At 41.3% G+C, this 26,813-nt stretch overlaps 1 protein-coding gene across 1 annotated transcript in view; it reads left to right on the top strand.

Moving 5' to 3' along the window:
- Positions 1-20,194, top strand: part of RAP2A (RAP2A, member of RAS oncogene family) — a 41,589-nt gene extending 21,395 nt beyond the window's left edge. The window contains exon 2 of the mRNA XM_055426583.2: positions 16,394-20,194. Within this exon, the coding sequence (XP_055282558.1) occupies positions 16,394-16,631 (238 nt within the window). The 3' untranslated portion in view covers positions 16,632-20,194. The remainder of the gene's footprint in view (positions 1-16,393) is intronic.
- Positions 20,195-26,813: the final 6,619 nt, after the last annotated feature.

Below are 26,813 nucleotides of genomic sequence, written 5' to 3'. Positions count from 1 at the left end.
CATGTGGAAGCTGTCATATTTGCAGATCATCACTTCATTAAGTCATTCTGTTTTGTAGGACTGTAAGTGTCAAGAATCAATTCCAGTACTGGAGAAACAGCTACATAAAAACGTTCCTGGCCCTTGCTTTCCTGAGGTCCCAGATCTAACTTCAAAGGTGGCACAGCTGGATTAAAGCAGAAATGAGACCTCGGTTCTCCTCATTCTCTTCAGTTCTGTCCCATTTTTTCATTATCCCACATTGTTCTGTAAGGCTTCAGAGCCATGGTTCAGCCGACGGCCATACCACCCTGAGCACGCCCGATCTCGTCAGAGCCATGGTTCATGTCTAGTGACTTGACTCAGCAGCGTTTGAAGCAAGATGATGAATAGAGTAAGGAAAGATACTTCTGTTTGGAGAAGATGGTAAACTGTCAGCTTTTGATATTAGAAGCAATTTGATAGTAGTAGCAGACTAATTTGATATTAGTATCTGTCCTGTTGTTCTCACATTGTACCAATAAGAGCTAATGGCCTTTAATGTAGAAGACCATCCTGCCGGGAATGGAAGCTGGAGATAGAAATAAGATACTATGTAACAGTTTTTGTACTTTTTTACAGCTATATCACCACAATTAAAATTCTAAAACTGACTTACTAACAGATGGTTCGAGAGAACTTAGCAAAGAATAATTAGCATTTTGTAGTATTTTACAGTATCCATAATACTTCAATGGATAATTCATGTAAACTGCTTAGCACAGTGTCTGGCACCTACTAAGCCCTCTGTGGATGCTAAGCTATTATTAGTAAAGTCATCACTGTCTTCTTCCATACTGTAATACCTAAGGATCAGTAATGTTTGTTTCACAAGTAAGGAACAGGAGGGGAACTTGCCTGGCAATCTAGTGGTTGGACCCCGAGCTTCCAGTGCAGAGGGTGCGGGTTCAATCCCTGGTCAGGGAACTAAGATCCCGCATGCTGCGTGGCACAGCCAAATTTAAAGGGAAAAAAAGGCGGGGGGGGGGGGGGGACCTGAGGCTGAGAGAGGTCACATGACATGTCTTAGGGAGCACAGCTGGGACTTTTTCTGGGTACCCTAAATATACATCCAGTTCTCTTCCCCTTGTGGACTCCAGCATGATTTTAGCCAGTCACCAAGCTGTGGTCTTAGCCTTTATCTGCTGCTGCTAAGTCGCTTCAGTCGTGTCCGACTCTTAGCGACCCCATGGACTGCAGCCTACCAGGCTCCTCCATCCATGGGATTTTCCAGGCAAGAGTACTAGAGTGGGGTGCCATTGCCTTCTCCACAGCCTTTATCTAGTGGTTGTAATTGTTGTTGTTCTTTAGTTGCTAAGTCATATCCAACTCTTTGCGACCCCATGGACTGTAGCCCGCCAGGCTCCTCTGTCCATGGGATTTCCCAGGCAAGCATACTGGAGTGGGGTGCCATTTCCTTCTACAAGGGATCTTCCCGATGCAGGGATTGAACTCACATCTCCACATTGGCAGGCCCGTTCTTTACCACTGAGCCACTGGGGAAGCCCCAGGGGTTATAGAGCAACCATTTCTTTTTCTAAGGTAGTGATTTGCGGAGGGTGAGAGGACTGTGTGCAGGGATTTAGGATGACTGCTGTGGCCATGGCATAGCGGATAGAATAGCGCAGCAAGGAGTTGGAGGTGGGACCAGTTAGGAGACCTTCATAGCTCAGATGTGAGTTGTTTTGGAAGTTAAAGGAGTTTTGTAGCAGGAATGAAAATGAACAGAGCAGTTTTCTCACATCTAGTAATTCTCACCCTGCCTGTCCCCTGTAATCAGTACTGTTTCAGACCTGTTGTTACAGCCTCTCATCTCAAACTTGATTACTTTAGAGACTCTTGAAGACTTTTGCTGACCATCCTTTCTCCTTTGCTACCACAGTGACCTCTTATAACCATTTCTGACTTCTTTTACTTTGCTGTTGGGTTGAATCCTGCCAACACACCCGTAGCTCGTCATTCTCTATTGACTGCTCTTGGGCACCATAATCTCTGCCAATAATCAGGGTTTCCAGCTCCTTTCCTCACTGTGCATTTGTTTTGTTTTGCCTCTGCCATCTGTCACCTGTTACTTCTCCCAGTTCAAATGAAAAATCCTTTTTAATAGACATCACCAGTCAAACTTACGCCCAGTTGAACCAACCAGTTACAACCTGCCGTGCATAATGGATGCACTCATGGCCTGAACTGTTTATTGCTGAGAGAAGAAAAGCTCATTCTGCTGGTCTGATAACCTGAACTTTCTGGAGACGCAGCGTGTTTCTATTTTTTAGTTTTATTTGCTGTTTATATTTAGTGATTTGGAAATAAATATTTTAAGATCTCAAAGTTTCTTAAAAAGTCTTAGCTCTACCTAGTTTTGATGCATCTTTAAGTGACCAATCCAGGTTCGACGCATAAATTTTCCTCTGTTCATTTCTTTGCATTTGTGCTTTTTTAATAAAATTCTTTTTTAGAAATAAAAAAAAAAATAAATGTTTTTCAGTCAGAGGTAACTTTTAAAAAAATACTTGTAATTGAACTCTAACTATGTACCAAAAACATACGAATTTCCATTCATCAAGGTTTTTGCCAAGAATGCTGAAATGAGGGGATCCTGAAAAGAAATATCCTATAATTTGACATAAATATAGATAACAGTTCGAATAACTTGCGTACTTCTGAGCAACTGACTCAATTTAGTCTTTTCAAGGACAATAGTTGGACCTGTTTTTTAATGCAGAGGTTTTAGATTTCAACTGTCACTAAAGATAAAATGCAAGTTTTATGTCTGAAGACCTTTGTTTCTTAGATAGATGAGAGTTCTGTGTTCTTCGAATGTGTGTCCACGCTTGAATTGTACCTGCTGTTTAAATTATGTAAGAAGATGCTTACTTTGTTGACAGATTAGTTGATGACTGAATATGCATTAAAATGCAGGTTGACATTTAGTTACACATTAAAGTACCAAATGTGAACCAGGAGCTGCTTTCCTCTGCCTTATTTTGCATATCTTGGATATTGTGCTTTAAAAATAATAATGGTTTATTCAGATATTTGCGCATGTAATTTCTAAATAACAAGGTTTAAGACTTCCAGTTGCAAACGCTTCCCCACATATGACACATATCTGGGGGGGTAGTATTTTCATATCTAATAGATAAAAAGCCAGCTTGAATGTAGTCAATAGTTATGTTTTGTTTCTAGCATGGATATTTGGAGTTCTCTGGCTTACTGTGACATCTTGCTATGCCTGAGAAGAATTGCAGTCAGATGGATGCAATTTATAGATCCAATAGTGAAGAAAATGTTCAGAGTTTTCCTCATTTTTATTTCTAAAAGCATTTACTTTAGTATAGTGTTCCTTATGCTTTCAGTCTTCAGCCAGCTTTGAATATAAAATAAATAGCATAGGACGTGGACAGAATTTCAGCATACATTAGCAGCATTTAGCTGAGCAGTAAACTAACCGATCAACTTAATCATGTACTTCGTGTAGCTTACCCGTTACCATCACACATGCTCACTCGGTTGGTCTTGAAGGTTATTTTACTATTCCTGTTTCAGTGAGGAAATCGTTTAGATAATTATCTTATTTATTGATTTTTTTGTTTCAGTTTCTTTCTTTAATTGAGGTATAACTTTTATGTGGTAAAACACACAAATAAGATCAGACAGCTAGATGTATAGTCCAGGTAGCCAAATCCTGCATACAGATGTAGGACACACCTTTCAAACAACAGAGCAGTTTCCCTCATGTTTCGTGCCTGTTACTTCCATGCTCGAAGACCAACACAGATTAGTTTTGTTTATTTTTAGGCTTCTGAAAGTGAAAGTGTTAGTCACTCAGTTGTGTCTGACTCTTTGCGACCACATGGACTGTAGCCCGCCAGGCTCCTCTGTCTATGGGATTCTCAAGGCAAGAATACTGGAGTGGGTTGCCATTTCCTTCTCCAGGGTATCTTCCTGACCCAGGGATCAAACTGGGGTCTCGTCATTCAGCATCCTCGTTATGAGATTCATTTATGTCACTTGTAGCAGTAGCGAATACTTCATTGAGGTACAGTAGTCCCTTGTGTGGAGAAGGCAATGGCACCCCACTCCAGTACTCTTGCCTGGAAAATCCCATGGACGGAGGAGCCTGGTAGGCTGCAATCCATGGGGTCTCTAAGAGTCGGACACGACTGAGCGACTTCACTTTCACTTTTCACTTTCACGCATTGGAGAAGGAAATGGCAACCCACTCCAGTGTTCTTGCCTGGAGAATCCCAGGGACGGGGGAGCCTGGTGGGCTTCCATCTATGGGGTCGCACACGACTGAAGCAACTTAGCAGCAGCAGCAGTCCTTTGTGTGGATATCCCATGATTTCACCGTTTATTCTGTTGATGGGCATTTGGGCAGTTTTGCAATCAAGGCTATCATGAGTAACACTACTGTGAACATTCTAGTACATATCTTTTGGTGCATATATGTACGCTGTCCCTTGGTGAATACCTCGGAGCAGAATTATTGGGTCACGAATGCATAGTAGATACAACTGACCCTTGGACAACGTTGGGCAGACTGTGCAGGCCCACTTGCATGCAGACATTTTTCAGTAGTAACTCCTGCAGTGCCGCACAGTCCATGGTTTGTTGTGACCATGGATATGGAGGGCCAGCTGTAAGCTATGTGTGGATTATCCCCAAGTTGTTGAAGGGTCAACTGTACTGACAAATGATTCTCCAAAACAGTTGTGCCAATTTACTCTTCTCCCAGTAAGAGTTGTTCCACTTGCTAGCCGACATTTGATATTATCAGCCTTTTAAAATTTTAGCTTATCTGGTAAGAGTTTAGTGGTACCTCATTTTGATTTTAGTTTTTATTTCTCTGGCATGTAATGATAAACACTGTTCTATATGCCTAATGACTGTTGGCATATCCTCTTTTTAAAACAACTTACTCACATGTTCATTGGAAGGACTGATGCTAAAGCTGAAACTCCAATACTCTGGCCACCTCATGCGACGAGTTGACTCACTGGAAAAGACTCTGATGCTGGGAGGGATTGGGGGCGGGAGGAGAAGGGGACGACAGAGAATGAGATGGCTGGATGGCATCACCGACTCGATGGACATGAGTTTGAGTGAACTCCGGGAGTTGGTGATGGACAGGGAGGCCTGGCGTACTGTGATTCATGGGATCGCAAAGAGTCGGACACGACTGAGCAACTGAACTGAACTCACATGTTTGGTCCACTTAAAAATTGTTTTGTCTTTTCCTTATATTTTGTAGAAATCTTTTTATACATTTTGGATCAAAGTTCTTTTTTCATATACATGTATTTCAGGTACCTTTTTCCCATCTTTGCCTTACCTTTTCACTTGCTTAGTAGTTTCTTTTAAAGAACATAAATTCTTAATCTTTCATTTTTATGTTTAGTCCCTTTCTAGGTCCTAGTTAATACCTCTTTCTCCACTCCAAGGGTATGAAGGTTCCTCTTCCATATTTAACTCTGGAAGGTGTGTTGGCTTTTACTCTGTGATCTCTCTCTAATTTGTACGGAAGGTGTGAGACACAGAGAATCAGGGTTTCTCTTTCTGTCTCCCAAGCATGGCTATCCAGAGTTGACCTAGTGCTATTTATTTAAAAGACCATGTCCCCAAAGAACTGTAGATGGGCCTTTGTAAGAAATCAGGAGATAAAGCTATACTTGTAAAAGCAGTAGTTTACCTACGAATCATTTACTGATTTCTCTGTCGTCCGACCATTACCTGCTGTCCTCTTCAGCCAGTCCATTATCATGTCTTTGTGGATGCTGCCTCCAAAATGTGCTTTAAATTTTCTTTTTTTCCACTGGCATTGCCATCATTCCAATTCAAGCCATCACTGATGCCTTGTACACAGCAGTCATCTCCTGTCTGCCTGCTACTTCTGTGTCCCTAAAGAACATGTTCTGTGTATTAGCCACACTGCTCTCTCGACACGTAAACCTCCTCCCTTCCCTGCTAAAAGACCTTCGGTCACTTTCTCCTGTTCTTAGAAGAGCGGTCACGGGCCCTTCTTCAGTCATCCCTCGTGCTTTTCTTCCCCTTGCTCTTTATGCCATAACTGTGCCAGTCTCCTTTTTGTTCCGTGAATAAAGCTGTCACCTTTCTACCTTTCCCTTATATTTTCTTCTGGTTAAAATGTTTGATTCCTGGTTTGTTTTTTCCTGTGGCTGACTCAACTCTCAATCTTCAGGTTTCGGCTTAGAATTCATCTCCCTAGAGATGCCTCCTTTGATCCCCTCATGTAATATTGGCCCACCCAAGTTACTGTATATTAATCAATATTGATTTTCTTTGAAACAGGTATCACAGTCTTTAGTGATATTGGTTGGTTGTTTATAGTGTTTCCTTGAACTTGAGCACAGACTCTAAGGATTTCATATGTCTTGTATCCACAGTCCCTCACACAATGCCTAGTAGATACTCAAAGAAATAAATTAATGAAAATATATGAAGACCAAATTCTTAATGATATAAAATGTAAATATAAGAGCTCAGACTAATGAGCTATTTATAAAAGTAAGGGAGGATTTTGAAAGATAAAATCTGACCTAAGCTTTGAATGGGTCTCAGAATTTGATTGGTAGGGACCATTCTCATTAGAGAACTATCATGAACAGGCAAACAGGATTCAGAATGGAAGATTCCCTTTCATCAAGCTGTAGGAGATAAAGTTGAATTAGATAATGAGGAACTCGAGTTTAGATGCTTGAAGAAGTGAAACGGAGAGGTTTAGAGATTGTATCATCAGCGCTGTCATCCTCTGAAAAGGGGGCATAAGTGACATCACGTGTGTCCCAAGGTGGTGGTGCATCTCATCCAGGTTTCTCTTTCAGGAGCACATGCTTTTCCATGTCAGCAGTGTGTGTAGCAAGTCTTCTTTCTGGTTTTGTTAACTTGTGTCTTTTCTTGATCAGTGTGGATGGAAGTCTACCAATTTTATTGCTCTTTTTCAGAGAACTACATTTTTAGTGTTACTGATTTTTTTCTATACTGTTTTTCTGTTTTCTAGTTCTTTTATTTTTGTTGTTGTCCAGTCACTTAAGTTGTCTCAAGCTCTTTGCAACCTCATGGACTACAGCACACCAGGCTTCCCTGTCTTTTATGACCTCCCGGAGTTTGCTCAAATTCATGTCCATTCAGTTGGTGATGCCATCCAACCATCTTGTCCTCTGTTGCCCACTTCTCCTCCTGCTCTCAATCTTTCCCAGCATCAGGGTCTTTTCCGAAGAGTTGGCTCTTTGCGTTAGGTGGCCAAAGTATTGGAGCTTCAGCTTCAGCATCAGTCCTTCCAATGAATATTCAGAACTAATTTCCTTTAGGATTGACTGGTTTGATCTCCTTGCTGTCAAAGGGGCTCTCAAGAATCTTCTCCAGCACCACAGTTAAAGAGCATCAGTTCTTTAGCACTCAGCCTTCTTTATGGCCCAACTCTCACATCTTTTATTTTTGTCCTTTAGTATTTCTTCCTTGTGCTTAATTTGGATTTATTTTGTGCTTTTTCTCTTAGTTTCTTAAGGTGGTAGCATAGATCACTGATTTGAGGCATATAAACATGTAGTGCTATAATTTCCTTCTCTGCAGTGCTTTAACTGCATCCCACAGATTTTGTTATGTTTTATTTTCATTCACTTAAATTTTTTCTAATTCTTTAATGATGTCTTCTTTGGCCCATGGATTATTTAGAATTATATGGTTCAGTTTCTCAGTATCTGGAGATTTTTCTAGGTATCTTTCGTTACTGATTTCTAGTTTAACTCCATTATGGTCTGAGAACATATTTTGCATCATTTCAGCTCTTTTACATTTGTTACAGTTTTTATAGCCAAAAATATGGTCTTAAGTGAATATTCCAGGTGCACTTGACAAGAATATGTATTCTACTTTTATGAAGTAGAGTATTCTATAAATATTAATTAGGTAAAGTTGGTTAGTATCCTTCTACACTGCTGCACTACAACTACTAGTTCTCCCAGTTTGGATCATCTTCCCAGCAAAGTGGGCAGAGAAGAGAGAAGGGGAAAATTAGCGCTTTCTCTCATCCTCTTTGGACCTTAAGAAGCCCTGTTTTCAGTTCCTCTAACCAGAAATGTCTAATGAAGTCTTTGCTGTTGGCATTGCCCACCGCCCCGGCTCTGCTAGGGGGTCTGTTGTAGGTGAGCTGTGAAAGGACAAGCAAAGAAAAAAGGGAGGCTTTTCCACCCACGCACACCTTCCAGCTCACAGGCATACCTTCACTTGACCTTCTGCGTAGAATGAATTTCTCCCAGAGTTCTGGCTGTGTGCATACCACTGACTGCCCACTCTCTGAGCTAAGAGAAAAAACCAGGAAACTCAACCTCATGGGTCTTCTCTCCAGAAATTGCCCCCCCGCCCCCAGTCTGCCTGTTTTTCTCTTTACATTCAGAGTTGTTTGGTAGTTACTTTTTGTTTTCTGTCATGAGTTTTCACTTGTGATCGGTGGGATATAAAGACTTTAGTGAACTTAAGCCCCCTTGGCTACCCCAGTCCTCCAGTAGCTTTCTTTTTTAAAGACTCTATTTCTTTAGAGTAGTTTAAGGTTCACAGCACAATTGAGACGGTGCAGAGATTTCCTGTGTAGCCCTTGACCCCACACGTGTATAGCCTCTCCCATTAGCACCATCCCGCACCGGACTGGGGAAAGGGAAGGGAAGGTGAAAGGTGCTCAGTCGTGTCTGACTCTTTGCGACCCCGTGCACTATGCAGTCCGTGGAATTCTCCAGGCCAGAACACTGGAGCGGGCAGCCTTTCCCTTCTCCAGGGGATCTTCCCAACCCAGGGATCAAACCCAGGTCTCCCGCACTGCAGGCAGATTCTTTCCAGCTGAGCTCTGACACTGGTTCAGTCGATGAACCGACACTGCCTTGTCGTAATCACCCAGCGGTTTACCTTAGCACCCTCCTGGCGTTGTACGTTGTGTGCGTGCATGTGTCAGTTGCTTGCTCGTGTCCAGCTGTTTGCAACTCGATGGACTGTAGCCTGCCAGGCTCCTCTGTCCATGGGATTCTCTAGGCAAGAATACTAGAGTGGGTTGCCATTTTCGTCCTTCCAGGGGATCTTCCTGACCCAGGGATTGAACCTGCATCTCCTGTGTCTCCTGCATTGCAGGCGGATTGGTTACCTGCTGAGCCATCAGAGAAGCCCTGTACATTGTGTGAATTTGGGCAAATGTTTACTAGCATGTATCCATCATGATGGTATCATGAAGAGTATTTTCACTGTCTTAAAAATCCTCTGTATTCCATCCATTCCGCCCTTCCTCCCCACCCCATCAACCCCTGGCAACCACTGATCTTTTAACTTGTCTCTAGAATTCGGCCTTTTCCAAAATGTCATGCAATTGAAACCATGCTCTATGTCGCCATTGCAGATTGCTTTCTTTCACTTAATAATGTGCATTTAAATTTCCCATTGTTTTCATGACTCATTAGGTTATTTCTTGTTAACACTAATGACACTTCGTTGTCTGGATATACCAGTTTATTTATCCATTCACCTGCTGAAGGATATGTTGGTTACTTCCAAGTTTGGGCAGTTACGAATAAAGCTGCTATATACATCTATGTGCAGGTTTTATATATTTGTAAATGTTTGGTTTGGGGAGCTAAATACCAGGGATTGCTGGTTTGTATGGTAAAGGGTATATGTTGTTTTCTAAGAAATCACTGAACTGTCTTCCAGGTGGCTGTACCATTTTGCATTACCACCAGGAATGAATGAAAGTTCCTGCTGCTCCGTGTCCTCTAGCATTTGGTGTTGTCAGTGTTCTAGATTGTGGCCATTCCAATAGGTGTGTAGTGGTGTCTCTATTTTAATTTCTGACAAAATATGATGTGCAGCATCTCTTCACATGCTTATTTGCCCATCTGTGTACCTTCTTTATTGACGTGTATCTTAAAGGTCCTTGGCCCATTTTTTAATTCAGTTGTTTGTTGCTTGTTGAGTTTTAAGACTCCCTTGTATATGCTGGCTAACAGCCCTTTATCAGATGCCTTTTGCCAAGTATTTTCTCTCCCAAATGGCTTTTTAACACAACATTCAAAGTGCCTGAGTTACATTGTCATGACCAATTGGTCCCTCACCATCACGCTGTTCTCCAGATACAGTGTCAGCTCTTAATTTCTGTAAAAGCAGATTATTTTCCTTTGTATCGTTATGGAGTAGTGCTGAATGCCTTGTATATCTTTCTGGTGTCATTACAGCCCTTACTTAATTTTTAGATTACATTTACAGATTTCTTACTTAATTTTTAGATTACATTTACAGATTTCTCTCTGTTCTTCTTTAATGCATGCAGTCTGAAATCAAGAGACAGTCACAGCAAGGAATTTTGGTTTCCTTTTATTATTCAAGCTAAATTACCAGAAATTCCCTTTTAAGATGAAACATTTAGTCACCTCAAAACAAGTCAGTTTAGAGGAAGAAGGAAGCCTTACTTAGCTTACGTTTTCCACCTTTATAAGAAGTATTGATGTTTTTATGCTAGCAGGCTGTGGTTGGGGCCTTCAACTCCCAGCCATAAAACCATTCTCTTTGTCCAGAACTGCCATAATACTTCCCTGAAAGATTAAAAATACCCATCCCAAGGGTGGGGAAACAGGCACCCTTGACCTGAGCTCTACTGGCTGTAGTATAAATTTCTGGATGTCAGTCAAGATTGCATGTGTGTGAGCACAGTAGTCTGAACTAATCTAGAAATGCGGTGGTTTTTTTTTTCCTGGTTCAAAGGGTATGCCATACACACATGCATTCAACACACACTCTGCACGCTTTGGAGAAAGAAGCTTATGTCTAGTGTGGTTCATCAGTTTGCTGTTGGTTGGTGAAAACCTGAGTGGAGGGGAACGCTTCACGCACAAATGGGGAAGGCATAATTATGGTACGTTTATCACACAGACTCTATAAAATGGAGTACTCCTTAACCATTAATATGATGTATACCACTTATTGGTATATAAATTCCAAGATAATAAGTGAAAATAGAAGCGACTAAATATAACGGGTATGATCACCTTTCCGAAAAGTCTACGTTTATATAGCCTGAAACGATACACACCAAAATAGTTACAGCAGTCGTTCTCATGGAGGTGAGGTGAAGAATGTTTCTTCATTTTCGTCTTTACCCATTTAAATATTGCCATGGACTTTAAAAAATCATCTTGTGTTACTTAATTTGAGCAGGGAGATGGAGAAGGAAACCTGTGAGAAAAGATTTCTGTGTTCTCAGCGGTCACAGGAAGGACACGGTGTTGTAGGTCACAGCTCATTAGATAGGGATAAACTTTTAGCACCAACTTTTTAACACTCACACTTAACAGAGCTGACGGGACAAAATGAGTTGCCTGAGATGAGAGTTCTGCGTCACTAAAGATGTGCAGATATAACCCATTGGTGAGGTTGTCATGGAAATGATTAAAGCATCAGGTGTTCTGACATTTTTTTACCTTGAGACTGTCTTGGTAGGTGAGATTTTTAACAATGGGTAGAAGGTTGAACAAGGGAACCTTGTAAGTAAACCTCTCTCCAATTCTCATTTCTGAGTTCAAAGAGAATTGTATTTCAGCCTGCTTACGGAAAAGTGACGAAGGAAATAGCAGCGTGTTGAAATTCATGTGAGGGCCTAGCCTCTTTTAACATGCCACAATAGAGCGCCCCCAAAAGGAGGTCAGAGGAACTGCGTGTGGTGGCATCTGTCCACAAGTTATCACTGGTGAAGCAACGAAGGGAAAAGGAACTGATCCTGAACTTGCCGCAGTATAAAACCATGAACTACACACATCCGGTGCTGTTTGGGGTCACAAAGTAACAGAACAGGTTTAGATTCCTAAACCTTGCCGAACCTCACAATCATTCTTCAGAACTTACGACATAGTTTTAAATAGGCACTTAGGCCCAATCCCAGAAATTCAGGTTCAGTAACCCTGGATTTGGGCCTGGGAATCTTGGTGATCAGCCGAGTTTAGACACAACCAGAATGAAATACACATACACATATACCCCTGTCAGGACAGTTACATAAAGACCATTGACAAACATCAGGTGTTCTTGAACTATTCAGGTTTACAAAGCCACCTCGTGTGAAGAAGCCCAGCAGTGTTCTACAGCTAAGTGACACTCACGCCAGTATTTCTGATGTTTCATTCAATGCATTAAACAGAGCTGCTCAAAAGAACTAGTTCTGTTTATTAATCCATTATGTAAGCATGCTTATGAATACTGTAAACAACAGGGACATTCATGTTAATAAAACCAGTGTTAGTTCTCAGACTATAAACAAAAGGAAAGCGATTTGAGCTGCAGAAGCCACTGTATGGCCCTGGCCGCACTTTCAAAGGAAATACCAAGGAAGATACACTGAAGTTGATGGGAAAGCAGCTGATGCCTGAGGTTTGGATACAGTGGTACCCTGCTCATGATCACATCAACAGTAACACATAAATTGTTTGGGGGATTTTGCATCTTCAATTTCATTTCCAAGTGATATGTTTATTAATAGAAAGGGGGGCAGATACCAAGACAGCTCACCAAACTATGGTAAATAATGAGCATGAGATGAAAATACTGATTATCACCTGCTAACCAAGCACCGAGTCTTCCTAAATAATCTAGTCGATCTCATCATAGAGGTCACATTTGTCTTCCAAGGCCACTTTTGCCACCCAGGTTCCAAAGTTCATTTGTTCCAAGTGAACAGGTTTCCTACACTGCAGGATTTCTGACTGCTGGAGTCGGGGGGTGATACAGATGGACCCCGTGGGCCCTTTGCTCTTCTTCCCACCGGCGTTCACACTGCCTGTCCTGTCTGGAATGCTATTCCCCAGACACCCGCTTGGCAAACTCCCTCAGCCCCTTCAGGCCTTACTCACCTGCCACCATCCCAACAAGGCCTTTCCTGCTCATCTGGTTTAAAATTGCACCTGTGCTCCCAGCCCCCTCCCTGTTCTGCAATTTTTTTTTCCCCATTGCACTTAACACCATTTAGTAAACCAATAATTTACTTACTTGGGTTTATTATCGACCACTATCTTCTCTGCTAGATTGTATGGCAGAGCTGTTTGCTTTGTTCGCTGATGTATCTTAAGTGCCTCGAATAGCATCTAGCACAAAAAATAGGCCTCTATCAAATAAACACTTGTTAGAAGGATGGATAAATATATAATTCATTGACTGAAAGTGAAAGTATCAGTCGTGTTCAACTCTTTGCGAGCCCATGCACTGTATCCCCCCAGGTTCCTCTGTCTATGGGATTCTCCAGGCAAGAATACTAAAGTGAGTACCATTCCCTTCTCCAGGGATCTTCCTGACCCGGGGATCAAACCTGGCATCACCTGCACTGCAGGCAGATACTTTCCTAGCTGAGCCACAAGAGGAACACGTAACTGTTGTGTGTGAAGGTCCGAGAAGATGTGCAAAACTCTTGGGTCCTATGTTCAGAGCTCTCAGTATGATCAGAGAGCATAGTCACCGCTGATACACAGTAAATGCATGTAAAATCCTTTGATAAAAATTAGAGTTGTCCAGATCCATTTCCTGCGAAATGATAATATCCAAATCTTAGATTTATCTTTGATAATGCTATTGTTCAGTCACAAAGTCATGTCCAACTATTTGTGCCCTCATGGACTGCAGCACGCCAGGTCTCCTGTCCATCACCAACTCCCAGAGTTTGCTCAAACTCGTCCATCGAGTTGGTGACGCCATCCAGCCATCTCATCCTCTGTCATCCCCTTCTCCTCCCGCCCTCAATCTTTCCCAGCATCAGGGTCTTTTCAAACGAGTCAGCTCTTCGCATCAGGTGGCGAAAGTATTAGAGCTTCAGCTTCAGCATCAGTTCTTCTAATGAATATTCAGAGTTGATTTCCTTTAGGATGGACTGGTTTGATCTCCTTGCTGTCCAAGGGACTCCCAAGACTCTTCTCCAGCACCACAGTTTGAAAGCATTAATTCTTCAGCGCTCAACTTTCTTTATGGTCCAACTGTCACATCCATACATGACCACTGGAAAAACCATAGCTTTGACTGTATGGACCTTTGTCAGCAAAGTGTTATCCGTCCTTTTTAATACACTTTCTAGGTTTGTCATAGCTTTTCTTCCAAGGAGTAAGAGCCTTTTAATTTCGTGGCTACACTTATTTTGAAGTTGTATGTTTCAGTCTGCTAAGGAGCACACTGCCTAGAGCGTGCCCTCTTGTTGAGACCGTTGTCAGTGCGATCTTGTGTCAAAGGGAAGAAATGAGACTGTTGGGAATACAGTTCGCTTTATAAACTAGAGTGAGCAGAGAGAGCCATCTTGCCAGGAAGATGAAGCTGTGAAAGTATTGTTGCTAGCATTAACTGCCCGCCTGTTGCTCTGTTTCCTGAATGATAAAAACGCTGCACAAACCCTACCTTAGTAAATCCTGACTATGTGTAGTTTTCTAACAGATTAGCTGTGTCTAGTCACATTTGTTATCACTTGTGTGCGGTTTTGCAGTTTGCTTCCTTGATAAATTAGACATACATTCTGCTTAGAGGAGAAAGTACAGACACACATATTGATTTATACTGAAATCACAAAAAGCCTTTAAAAGGATGTATAAAGTAAAAATGTATTAGCAACATTGCTTAGAACAAACATAAACACAAGTAGTAAATAAATTTGCACAGTAGCACCGTCTGTTTTTTACACCATGGAAAACCATTGCAGAGAGAATCATCTTTCTGTCCAGAATGATTTACGGCCTCTTGTCTTTGTTCTTTTCATATTTCTGTTGTCTGTTAGCATTTTCCAAACATCTTGACTTATAGACACCTCATCGTAGTCCATCTGGCTCCTGTAACAAGAATACCACAGAACGCATGGCTTAAACGACAGAAATTTATTCCTTATATTTCTTGAGGCTGGGGAGTCCAAGGTCAAGGCTCTGGAAGATTCAGTGTCTGGTGAGGGCCCACTTCCCTAGGGTCATCTTTTCACTCTGTCTGTACAAGGCTATAAGGGCAATGGGGATCTCTGGGGTCTCTTGTATAAGGACACAAATCCCATCCATGACCCAGTCCTTTCCCAAAGGCCCGACCTCCTAAATACCATCCCATGGGGGATTAGGTTTCAACATCCGAATTTCAGGGAACACACATTTAGTCTGTAGCACGCTGATTCTAGTTAGGAAGGAAAAGAAGAGAAAACGTCAAACAGAGCTAATGATTGGAATGTTTAAGTCCTTGTCAGGCCGAAAAGAACAGTAATTATCTTTCAACAGGCTAATCTATGACAGTTTGTATAAAGGGATAGAGCGTAGTTGTATTTGGTGGGTTCCACCCTAGTGAGTTCTGCTAGCTTTTTTCTTATTTAAGAATGATTAGAACGTGATCAGTTTTATATACTTTCATTGTTGTTTTAGTTGCTCAGTCATGTCTGGCTCTTTTGTGCTCCACAAACTGTAGCCCACCAGGCTCCTCTGTCCATGGGATTTTTCAGGCACGAATACTCGAATGGGTTGTTATATCCTCCAGGGGTTCTTCCTGACCCAGGGATTGAACCTGTATCTCCTGCATTGGCAAGCAGATTCTTTACCACTGAGCCACCTGGGAAGCCCTTGTATACTTTTAGAACATAGTAAAATTTATAAAATTACAAATTATGTGTTTAGTCACTAGAGGTATTACCTCATCATCTGAAATTTGGCATAAGCATCCGTTATAATGAACAAAGTTTACATTAATCCATCTAAGGGGATTATTCTGAGAGTCTGAGAATAATTTTCCAAGTATATCTAGAAAGGTAAATTGATTTTAAAAGATAAGTAATTGATTAAAACATCATTTTGAACAACCCATTTGTAATCTACTATGAGAGCTGCTTCTAAATGCCTTCTGGCCAATGTCAAACCAACTGGAGGAAATAATTTTTCATGTAGCTAAGGAGAATATCTGTAGTATCAGTTCAGTTTGGTGGCTCAGTCATGTCCGACTCTTTGCGACCCCATGGACTACAGCTCACCAGGTCTCCCTGTCCATCACCAATTCCCAGAGCTGCTAAAATTCATGTCCATTGAGTCGGTGATGCCATCTAACCATCTCATCCTCTGTTGTCTCCTTCTCCTCCCGCCTTCAATCTTTCCCAGCATCAGGGTCTTTTCCAGTGAGTCAGTTCTTTGCATCAGGTGGCCAAAGGATTGGAGCTTCAGCATCAGGCTTTCCAGTGAATATTCAGGACTGATTTCCTCTAGGATGGACCAGTTGGATCTCCTTGCTGTCCAGGGGACTCTGTGGTATCATATCGTGAAAAAAGAGAAAATCCACTTCACCCGTCTAACTCCGTGCTAACGTCTCCAACCCCTGTGTGTCCGTGTGTGTTCTCTCCTAGGTATGAGAAAGTGCCGGTCATCTTGGTGGGGAACAAAGTCGACCTGGAAAGTGAGCGAGAGGTGTCCTCCAGCGAAGGCCGGGCCCTCGCCGAGGAGTGGGGCTGCCCCTTCATGGAGACCTCGGCCAAGAGTAAAACCATGGTGGACGAACTCTTCGCCGAAATTGTGAGGCAGATGAACTATGCCGCGCAGCCCGACAAGGACGACCCGTGCTGTTCCGCGTGTAACATACAATAGCATTGACACGTGGCTGCCCGCCCCGCCACCATCGGAGGCGACACCAGCCTCTCCTGCCCATGGAGCCTGCAGGGTATGCGGCGTGAACCTCCAGTGAAACAACAGATTGTCCTTCAGAGCCGAGCGGCGATTGTCAGCTGATATCTCTGAGTCACCTTTGGGTCCAGTAACTGCAGTCTTCACCATCGTCCCCAGTCTCCTCCAGGCACCTGCATCTTCAGGCGTCATGGCCCAGTCGGTCCACAGGGCGACCTTCGAAAGCTATGATGGCATTGTCACTTGAGTTGACAGAAGCAACTATGGTCAACGTTAAAAGTAATCACGGGAGAGAAACCGAAGAATTCCTGTGACCGCTTAACCATTCAAATATTTTGTCTTCTTTAAAAAAAAATAGATGAGTCAAGGAGAAATATTTTCCTACCAGAGTACTGAACTTCAGGAACTGAGATAGTGCTTCTAACCAACGAATCCCGTCAAGGAAGGTAATAGCAGCTGACCTGCCGACAGCATTCCAGGGAGAGAGTCTTTGCTCAGCTGACATACTTCTGTTTTTCAAAGTCGATGCTTAATTGTAGATGTTATCCTAATTTGTGACACAGAACTAACTCACACACCAGTCTCTGATAGAGCCAGAGTCAGCACAGGTTGGGTAAAAACACAGCCTGGTGTTAGAATGTCGTCACCTGCTTTGCCCAGAAAGCAGAGGCTCTCACAAGGGTTTGAGTCAAATTAAAATCCCAGACCTACCCCTCTGTTCACCAAGCAGGGATGGTCTTTGTTACTTTACTGAACGAGAAGGAAGCAACTGTGATGGAAAGAGATTGCCAGCCTTACTAACGAGAAGCGTTCCAGTAGATGAACTAGTCCCATCGTGTAAGGAAAATGAAGCCATGTTGCATCCACACGTTCCCGTTTGTAGAAACCTCACAGGACAGTACAGATATCTTGCATTTTTACGTTCGTTAAAGCAGCAAATTCCTTCTTGCCTTTAAGGGCTATGGTTGTGGTGTGATTCTCGGCTAACCTGCTTTCGAAATCAAGTTTTCTATAGCAGAGCTTTATTGCAGGCATTAAAAAAAAATTGAATAACCATGTGAAATAATTGGGGCTTAAAAGTAGAACAGAAATTATAGAGTGGAAGGTAAGAGACAAAAAAAAAAACCTTTAATTTTCCTGGAGAATTCTATAAAGATTTTCTTACAACAATTTTGCCCTGATTACTGAAGTGGCAAATAAAGCTAGAGTGAATATTTTGTCTTGAAAAGGTGCTCAAGTCCTGACATTCTTGGTTTTTATAGCCGCCAAGTATTTATCATTTGCATGACTAATGGCACAGGAAAAACGTATTCATAAGTTTTACAATCAAGCGCAGAAGGGTTTTCAACCACCTTCAGAGTTATAAAATGCTGAAGAGAGTATTTTGAGCTGATCCTCTGGAGATGAATTTGGCCTTCAGAACTGCAATATCACTGAGCCTGTGATCTGCATACCGCCCCATATTTCTTGTTGGTTTCACACTCTTGTGCAAGTAACCTCGGGTCTTACGTGTGTTACTGAGTGGAGAATGTGTGTTTGCGTGTGCATGTGTTGTTTAATGTTCTGAAGAATTTGGCACAAGTCAGAGATAATTGCCTATACTGAGAATCTGTCCTGCAGAATACCATGGATCAAAAACTTTTTTTTTTTTTTAGTTTTTTTTTAATACATTCTTGAAATCATTGCTAGCCTGCCCCCCAAGTGTTTAGTAAACTGATGTTAAGGTTGGAGAAGAGAAAAAAGGTGGATTGTACTTTTCATAAATGAGAAGACAGATATGTGGGTAAAACCAAGCATGGTTGTTAAGTCTTTGAATTGTGAATATTTGCATTCTTCAATATAATATTTTGAATAATTCCCAATTATGAAACACCTTTTTTTAGGCCAGAAAGTTCTAACCAATTTTACTGCATCAAATTTGGTCATGTAAAAGGTGATTTGACTCAATCATGTAGACAGGTCAGTGATTCAAGAAGTATGATTTTTATCAACTGAAAGAGAAATATTTGTTAGTGCACTGTTTGAGTTTTGAAGTCTCTAACTTCTCAGAATGATTCTGGTTTTTAGAATTCCATATTTAGTAGAAATTTATGGCAAGTAAGATTACATATAAAAACATCTATAAAGATTTTACAGTTTTACATTTTGGATGGCTATGCAGACAAGAAAAATAAGTTAAATAATGTGAAAGGTATGGCAGGATATAAGGTGGAAAAGATTATTAAAAAATTTGGGTTTTAGTTAGATATGTTTATGTCAGACAATAAGGTGGTTTTCTTTTTTACTGTAAAGACGTTAGTAACTGATATGGCTGCCTGGTCAGTGTTTCCACCCAGCCCTGCGCATTTAGTGACAAAGCATCAAATACATCCAGAAACTTGGAAACCCTCGTGTGCTCTTACTGTTGGTGTTCCATCTGGTATGAAAATAACTCAGCTTGAATGAATGTGTTGTTGAGATGTTAATACAGAGCTTAAGAACAGGAAGATGAAATTTGTTGGCACATGAATTAATAGTTGGTGACCTTGTGTCACTATTTATTTTATGCCCTGATCAGAATAGCAACTAGATAAGTGAAAGTTTTCTAACATGCCTTAAAAATGTTATGGTTTGATCCAAAGACCCACTTTTTCTTTAGCTACTACGATAAGGTTTTCTTCTTTTTTTTTTTATTTGTTTCGTCTTGTTTTACTTTTATACAAAGGCAGCATTTTTTTTGTTCTGTGTTGCAACTTTTTTTTTTTTTTTGGTTCTCTTAAGCTGTGATAGTGATGGTAACTAATGCCTTTCTTTTTGTTCAACTCATACAAAACAAGCCAGCATCTGATCAAAAGTATTACATAAAATCTTCCTTAAACTATTGAAAGGTGCTTTGATGATTTTTCTTCTTTGGTTTGTAGAATTAGGACTGAACTTTTGACTCTAATCACTACAGTTGCCATCACTTTTCTGTGGTCAAACTACTGATATTTGCTTTTCTGTATAAAGAAATGTTGCCTAAGGATGTCTACTGTTTGTTTTCCGGAGTTGTCCAGTGGGAATATTGTCTATATGTATGAATATGAAAGTGCTTATTTCGCTTGTTGCTGTTGGGTTTTTGTTTGTTTTGTAGTTATTTGTTCTTTTCCGTAGTCCTGTGTTAGCGCTTGGGTAAGCTTTAATTGTCTCCTTAGCCAATCAAATGTTAAAGACTATGGGGGTCTTTTTTTTTTTTAATTAACGTGTCATTGTGCATCTCTTAAATCTTGATCAGGGTTTGAAGAATGACTGCAGTGGGTTTTGGAAACAGACTTATTCTTATTGATTTGGGGTTTCCCAGAGATAAATATAGTTCACAGTTAATTGTTGAGCTCTAATACAACTGACCATTTAAAATTGAACAACAGTTTATTGTTTTGTAACAATGTCAGTTGTTAAACCTTGACCTTTCAGTTAAAACATGAATTGTAGTTATAACTCAATGCAAATTCAACAGTTGTATTTGGAGTTAAATTATTTTAACAAATAAATTTATTTAATGAAATTGCCTCCAGATCTTTTGTTGTTGTTGTTTTGTACGTATTCATGGGTGAAATGTATTTTTTCAAAAACTAAATAATTGCTGTAGAAATCTGTTTACAGAAATGGTCAAGCTAATTGAGAATTCATCATATTAAAAAGGGAGGTTAGTAGATCATTTTCATAGCTTTTAAAAATAAAAACATGAGAAAGATTTTTAAATTAGTAATTTTAGATACAAACGGTATTTTATATTTTTGATGATAGCTGGCTAATCTGAAATCTCAACGGTATTCATGTTCACAGAATTGTTCTAGATAATTAACATTAATTAGCAGTTGCTCTGTGGCCCTGCTGGTATCACAAAAACGTATCAGTGTCCTTCCAGTGATGGCTTGGGGGTCTCTTTGTTTAGGTCTTGTGGATTTTTAAGGTACCAGAGGCTGGAGGTTGCTGTTTAGTGAGGGCTATAGGGCCTGCTTGTTCTCTATAGGGCGCTGTGAATGTTGACAGATGCTGTTAATTATATACAGCCTTCAGCTGCTCTGATAAGGAGCCCATTCATTCCCTAAGCCAGTTTAAACTGTGCTTTTTGGTCATGTTGCCTTCAAACTGTGTTGAAATTTCCTGGCAACATTCCGTCAGTTTAGAAGCCTCATTGTTTTGGAATAGAAGAATAATTTGAATGAATATAACTGAGGCATTATAGGCAGAGTCTCAAATATTTAAAGGAACAATGTGTCTGTAGTATAATAAACAGATATCTACTGGTTAGCTTCATATCTCATTTGAAGCATTGGTAAAGTATTCAAACCTATCACATTCTGCTTTCAATTGGGAGAATGTCTTTGTGACTGGGAAATAAAATTTTGAAATTCTTACACACTGTACTGTTTATTGATTGTTAGAGATCCAAGAATAAAACTATAAAAAGCTGAAGAGAAAAGCGCTACCAATTGGGAACCCGTCTGACCTCTTGAGATCTGTCAAGCAGACAAAACTTTCACAAACTCTCTTTAAAAACTTCTAACCTCTTGTTTCTCTATAAATAAACTTTATTACGTGAAAAATACGTTACATTAAAGGGTGAAAATGTAATCCCTGAAAAAACCAAACATCCTCTTACATGAGCAACAGCCATTTGTTCTAGTATAGCACACTTTTTTCATATTCTTTATTTTTTTAATTTATTTTTTAATTGAAGGATGATTGCTTTACAGAATTTTATTTTCTGTCAAATCTCAACATGAATATCTATGTTTCCAAATAACTAGGAATAAAACATAGTGACACTTCATTTGTTAAATGGAAAATTTTAACTGGTTTTACATTTTCAATATTAACTTTTTTCCCCTGCATTTTGCTTTTGTTTTCTTTGAAGTTGTTGTTCAGTCACTAAGTCCCGTCCAACTCTTTGTGACCCCTTTGACTGCAGCACACCAGTCCCCTATCTTTCCCTGTCTCCCAGAATTTGCTCAAACTCATGTGCATTGAGTCGGTGATGCCATCCAACCATCTCATCATCTGTCGTCCCCTTCTCCTTCTGCCCTCAATCTTTCCCAGCATCAGGGTCTTTTCCAGTGAGTTGGCTCTTCTCATCAGGTGGCCAAAGTTCAAATGAGTCCTGACTCCAGTGAATATTCCAGGTTGATTTCCTTTAGGATTGACTGGTTTGACCACCTTGCTGTCCAAGGGACTCAGTCTTCTCCAACACCACAGTTCAAAGGCATCAATTCTTTGATGCTCAGCCTTCTCTGCTGCTCTTCCAGGTAATGTGATATGTTATTTCTTACAATATTTTCTTTGAACAATAGTCTTAATGTTACCTTTCTAAAGATTCCTGCACGATTAATGGAGAAAAAAGTAGAAGACTATCTGCTGGAAATATTCAATATGAAGGCCTAGTTATACACACAAATTAGAGGAGAAAACAGCTGAAGGAACAATAATGTTATTCAGTTTATGGGAATTTTTATTTAGGAATCTCCCATTTCAAAAACTCAAAAATATGAAAGATTTCATTGTTTTATCCTATGATTACAATTTTATATTGACTGTTTGGGGTATGCTTTACACTTTTACCTTTAAAAAGATCAAATATCAGTGAAATGTACAGAAAGGGAAAAGCCACTCAATTTCCAAATTCCCAAAACAACCATGTTAATATTTGATGTAAACCATTCTAGACATCTTTCTCTGCATATACAGATAGACACACATGTATAAGAAGGATAAATAATTCTATGTTGCTTATAAGAAAACTGGCTCTAAAGCAATAAAAATGAATCACACATGGTCACTGAACTAACAAAAGTGCCAGGGTTGAGATCCAGACTCTTGTAACTTTAAATCACCTTTTTCCTACTGTTACTTCTTTTTTTAAATGGTATTCACTCATTCCAGGCTCATTCATCTGCTATTCACTGAGGATTACTCCTACACCTGGCATGGCACAACCTTACAGACAGGCACATACACATAATCCCTGATATCAAAGACAATTTAATTGTCCTGGTATCTTCAAGCTGCTCTGACAAAATACCATCATGTATACATGATCAGTTGTGTCCAAATATTTGCGACCTCATGAACTATAGCCCACTGGGCTCCTGTGTCCATGGGATTTCCCAGGCAAGAATACTAGAGTAGGTTGCTATTTCCTTCTCCAGGTGAACTTCCTGACCTAGGGGTCAAACCACATCTGTGTCTCCTGGATTGGCGGGTGGAGTCTTACCACTGAGCCACCTGGGAAGCCCAAAATACCATCAACTGGGTGGCTTATACAACAAGAATCTATTTCTCACAGTTTCAGGGATCGCAGAGTCCAGGATCAAGGCTCAGGCAGATTCAGTGTCCAGAGAGGGTCCTCTTCCAGGTTGCAGATGGCTGACTTTTCAATGTGCCCTCACATAGAGGACAGAAAGGGGAAGGCAGCCCTCTGAGGTCTCCTTCCTCAGGGCACTAACCCCATTCATGAGCAGTCCACCCTCATGACCTAGTCACCTCCCTCACCTCCCAAAAGCCTCCTCATTATGCTGGGGATTAAGTTTCAACACACAAATGTTGAGGGAACAAACATTCAGCTTCTATTACTAATCTTCTCCTTGCTTTTCCCTTTACCTCATCATATAAGAATTAGCCTACTGGCAAGAATGAATTAACTTGTACCTTGCCTACTTCAGGGCTTCCATGGTGGCTCGGATGGTAAAGAATCTGCCTGCAATGCAGGAGACCCAGTTTAAATCCCTGGGTTGGGAAGATACCCCTGGGGAAAGGAATGGCTACCCACTCCAGTATTCTTGCCTGGAGAATTCCATGGACAAAGGAGCCTGGCAGGCTATGGTCCTTGAGGTCACCAAGAGTTGCACACTGAGCAATTAACACTTTCATTTTTCATTGCCTATTTTTACATGCCAGTGCTCCAGCAACCCAGGAAGACCCAGAGTCCTGGGCATAGCCCACAGACACTGCAGCTGGCTCCATTCTTTCCAAAGCCAGTGCAACCAACCTGAGCTGTTTCATCTTGGGACTTGAGGAGTCTGGATAGATGGCCATACAGCAGGGTCCTGGGACTCTGTTGTTGCAGCAAATGTCTCTTTCCTAAGGAGGCATTCAGGCTGACAACAGGATCTGCAAGGGCCCTCCCTGCTCCTGGAGGGTGGGCAGTGGGGAGCTCTGAGGTAATTTAGGGACCCAGAAAAACTAAGGGGGGCAGAGGCATGTATATATCAGCACACAGAAGAGTAAATGCCAGGTCTGTGCCTACAGTTGGCTATTAGACATTTTTTGGTTTTAGATTTATGGTTAAAAACATCAGAACTGGAAAGTTCTTTTTAAGACCCTTCTACAAAATGAGTGATTCATATATACTTACAGCAACTGAAATAAATCACTGTTGAGTGGAAACTACTGACGCCAAGAAATGATACAGAAATGATACACTATAGAAATGATATACTATATAGAAATGATATACTATAGGAAACCAAAAAAGGGTGAACCAAAGCAGCCAGGGGCTTCATTTATCTGCTCTGTAGTCATGTCTGTGTGGTAAGAAAGTGAGAAAGTTCTAGCCTGCATTGGGAGTGTGGAGTCAACCACTGGACCACCAGGGAAATTGGAGTCTTTAAGTTATAGCTTCAATCTCTCTTGGTCAAGGTTAATGAAAACGTATTTATGAAATTCATTTAAAAAAAATAGTAACTGATTCCTTTTTTCTTCTCTGTGTAATTGGTTCATAATTATTGATAACAAAGCGGTTTAAATGTCTAATGATGGTTGATTTCCTGTCAACTAATGAATTTACCTGACTGCAGATAAAGTGGTTTGGTTTGTAGACTATCCTCACTGCCCATGAAAAGAGATTGTTCTCCTCCTTAGAGAGGTTTTCTCCCAGAGGATCTTGGCTGATAAGATCTGGTGGTAGATATCGGAGCGGGAGGAACTATCTTGATTAAATCAGAAGTATGAACCCTAGAGCATTCCTCTCCTCCCCCATCAGACCACCAAGCCCTAGAGCTTGGTTCTTTCTGCTGCAGAGGAGCAAGTCAGTGTACTAATCAGGATGACCTTTTTACTAAGCCCGTTCCAACCACCTTTCCCTAGAAAATGACAGTATCACAGGGGACTATAGCACCTTAACCAGATCTAGTCCACAAACCAGTTAATCTACAATGGGTTAATACAGAATTTAGTTTGAGTTTGCTTTTTTTTAACTGACCTGTAACACACGTATGTGTGTGTGTGTGTGTGTGTGTGTATGCATATATGTATAGCACAAACAAAATGCTTGTTCCTTGGAAGGAAAGCTATGACAAACCTGCTGCTGCTGCTGCTGCTAAGTCACTTCAGTCATGTCCGACTCTGTGTGACCCCATAGGCAGAAGCCCACCTAGACATGTATTAAAAAGCAGGGACATCACTTTGTTGACAAAGGTCCATACAGTCAAAGCTATGGTTTTTCCCTGGTGGCTCAGAGGTTAAAGCATCTGCCTCCAATGTGGGAGACCCAGGTTTGATCCCTGGGTTGGGAAGATCCCCTGGAGAAGGGAATGGCAACCCACTCCAGTACTCTTGCCTAGAGAATCCCAAGGACAGAGGAGCCTGGTAGGCTACAGTCCACGGGGTCGCAAAGAGGCGGGTACGACTTTCACAGTTTTTCCAGCAGTCAGGTATGGATGTGAGAGTTAGACCATAAAGAAGATTGAGTGCCAAAGAACTGATCCTTTCAGACTGTGGTGCTGGTGAAGACTGCTGAGAGTTCTTTGGACAGCAAGGAGATCAAACCAGTCAGTCCCAAAGGAAATGAACCCTAAATATTCATTGAAAGAACTAATGCTGAAAACAAAGCTCTGATACTTTGGCCACCTGATGTGAAGAGCCAACTCATTGGAAAAGACCCTGATGCTGGAAAGATTGAAGGCAAAAGGAGAAGAGGGCAGCAGAGGATGAGATGGTTAGATAGCATCACCTACTCAATGCACATGAATCTGAGCAAACTCCAGGATTCAATGAAGGACAGGGGAGCCTGGCATGCTACAGTCCATGGGGTCGCAAAGAATCAGACACAACTTAGCTACTGAACAACAACAATAACACACATATAGTAAAATGCCCAATACTAAGTGTACAATTCAGGGAACTTTTGCATATGAAACCACCAACCACATAATAATATAGACTGTTTCTGTCCCTCCAAAGGGCTGCTTCATGCTCCTTCTCGGTCAATACCCACACCCCACAGGTTGGCATCATTCCGGCATCTACCACCATGGGTTAGTTTTGCCAGTTCGTGAGCTTCATATAAATTAAATCACACAGTATATGCTCTTTTGTATCTAGAAGCTTTTGGTCAGCATCGTATGTGTGCGATTCAGTCATGGTGTTATGTGTAACAGTAGCTCCTTCTTATCACTGTACAGCATTCCTATGTATGAACTTACTTATATAATCTACAGTTGATGGACATTTGCGCTGTTCCCACTTTGGATCTATTATGGGAAAAAAATGCTGCTATGAACATTCCCACAGATGACTTTTGGCGGCAGATGGACACAGGCTCACTTCTCCCAAGTGAATATAAAGTCACAGCTGACAGTTTTCTAGGGTGGTTGTACCGGCTCACGCCAAAACCAGCGGTGAGTGAGAACTCAAGTTTCACAGGCCACAGGACAGGCTCCCTGGGAAGCAGATGCTGCAACAGAGTGTAGCATGCAGGATGTTTATTACAGAGTGCCCTTGGGACCCCAGGTGGCTTCCCAGGCAGCACTAGTGATAAAGGACCCACCTGCCAATGCAGGAGCCTTAAGAGACGTGAGTTCAATCTGCAGGTCAGTAAGATCCCCTGGAGAAGGAAATGGTAACCCACTCTACTACTCTTGCCTGGCAAATCCCATGGACAGTGAGGCCTCGTGAGCCAGAGGGCCGCAAAGAGTAGGACACGACTGAAGTGACTTAGCACACACACACACATGCCCTTGGGATCGGGTTCTGCAGACGGGAGCAGTAGAAACCAAGATTGGGTAGAAGGAGAGGGAAATTGAGCTGCAGCGCAGGGCCAACAACTCCGTAGGCCCGGGAGAATCAGAATGGCCCCGCAGTTATCCCCAGCCGGGCCGAGTGATTCGTGTAATTTGTGTCAAGTCCTTT

The sequence above is a fragment of the Moschus berezovskii genome, chromosome 13 (assembly GCF_049115385.1).
Source record: "Moschus berezovskii isolate FMDL1 chromosome 13, NW_MosBer_1.0, whole genome shotgun sequence".
NCBI lineage: Eukaryota > Metazoa > Chordata > Mammalia > Artiodactyla > Moschidae > Moschus > Moschus berezovskii.
Note: the sequence above shows the minus strand (reverse complement) of the source record. Positions and strands in the feature narration are given on the sequence as shown.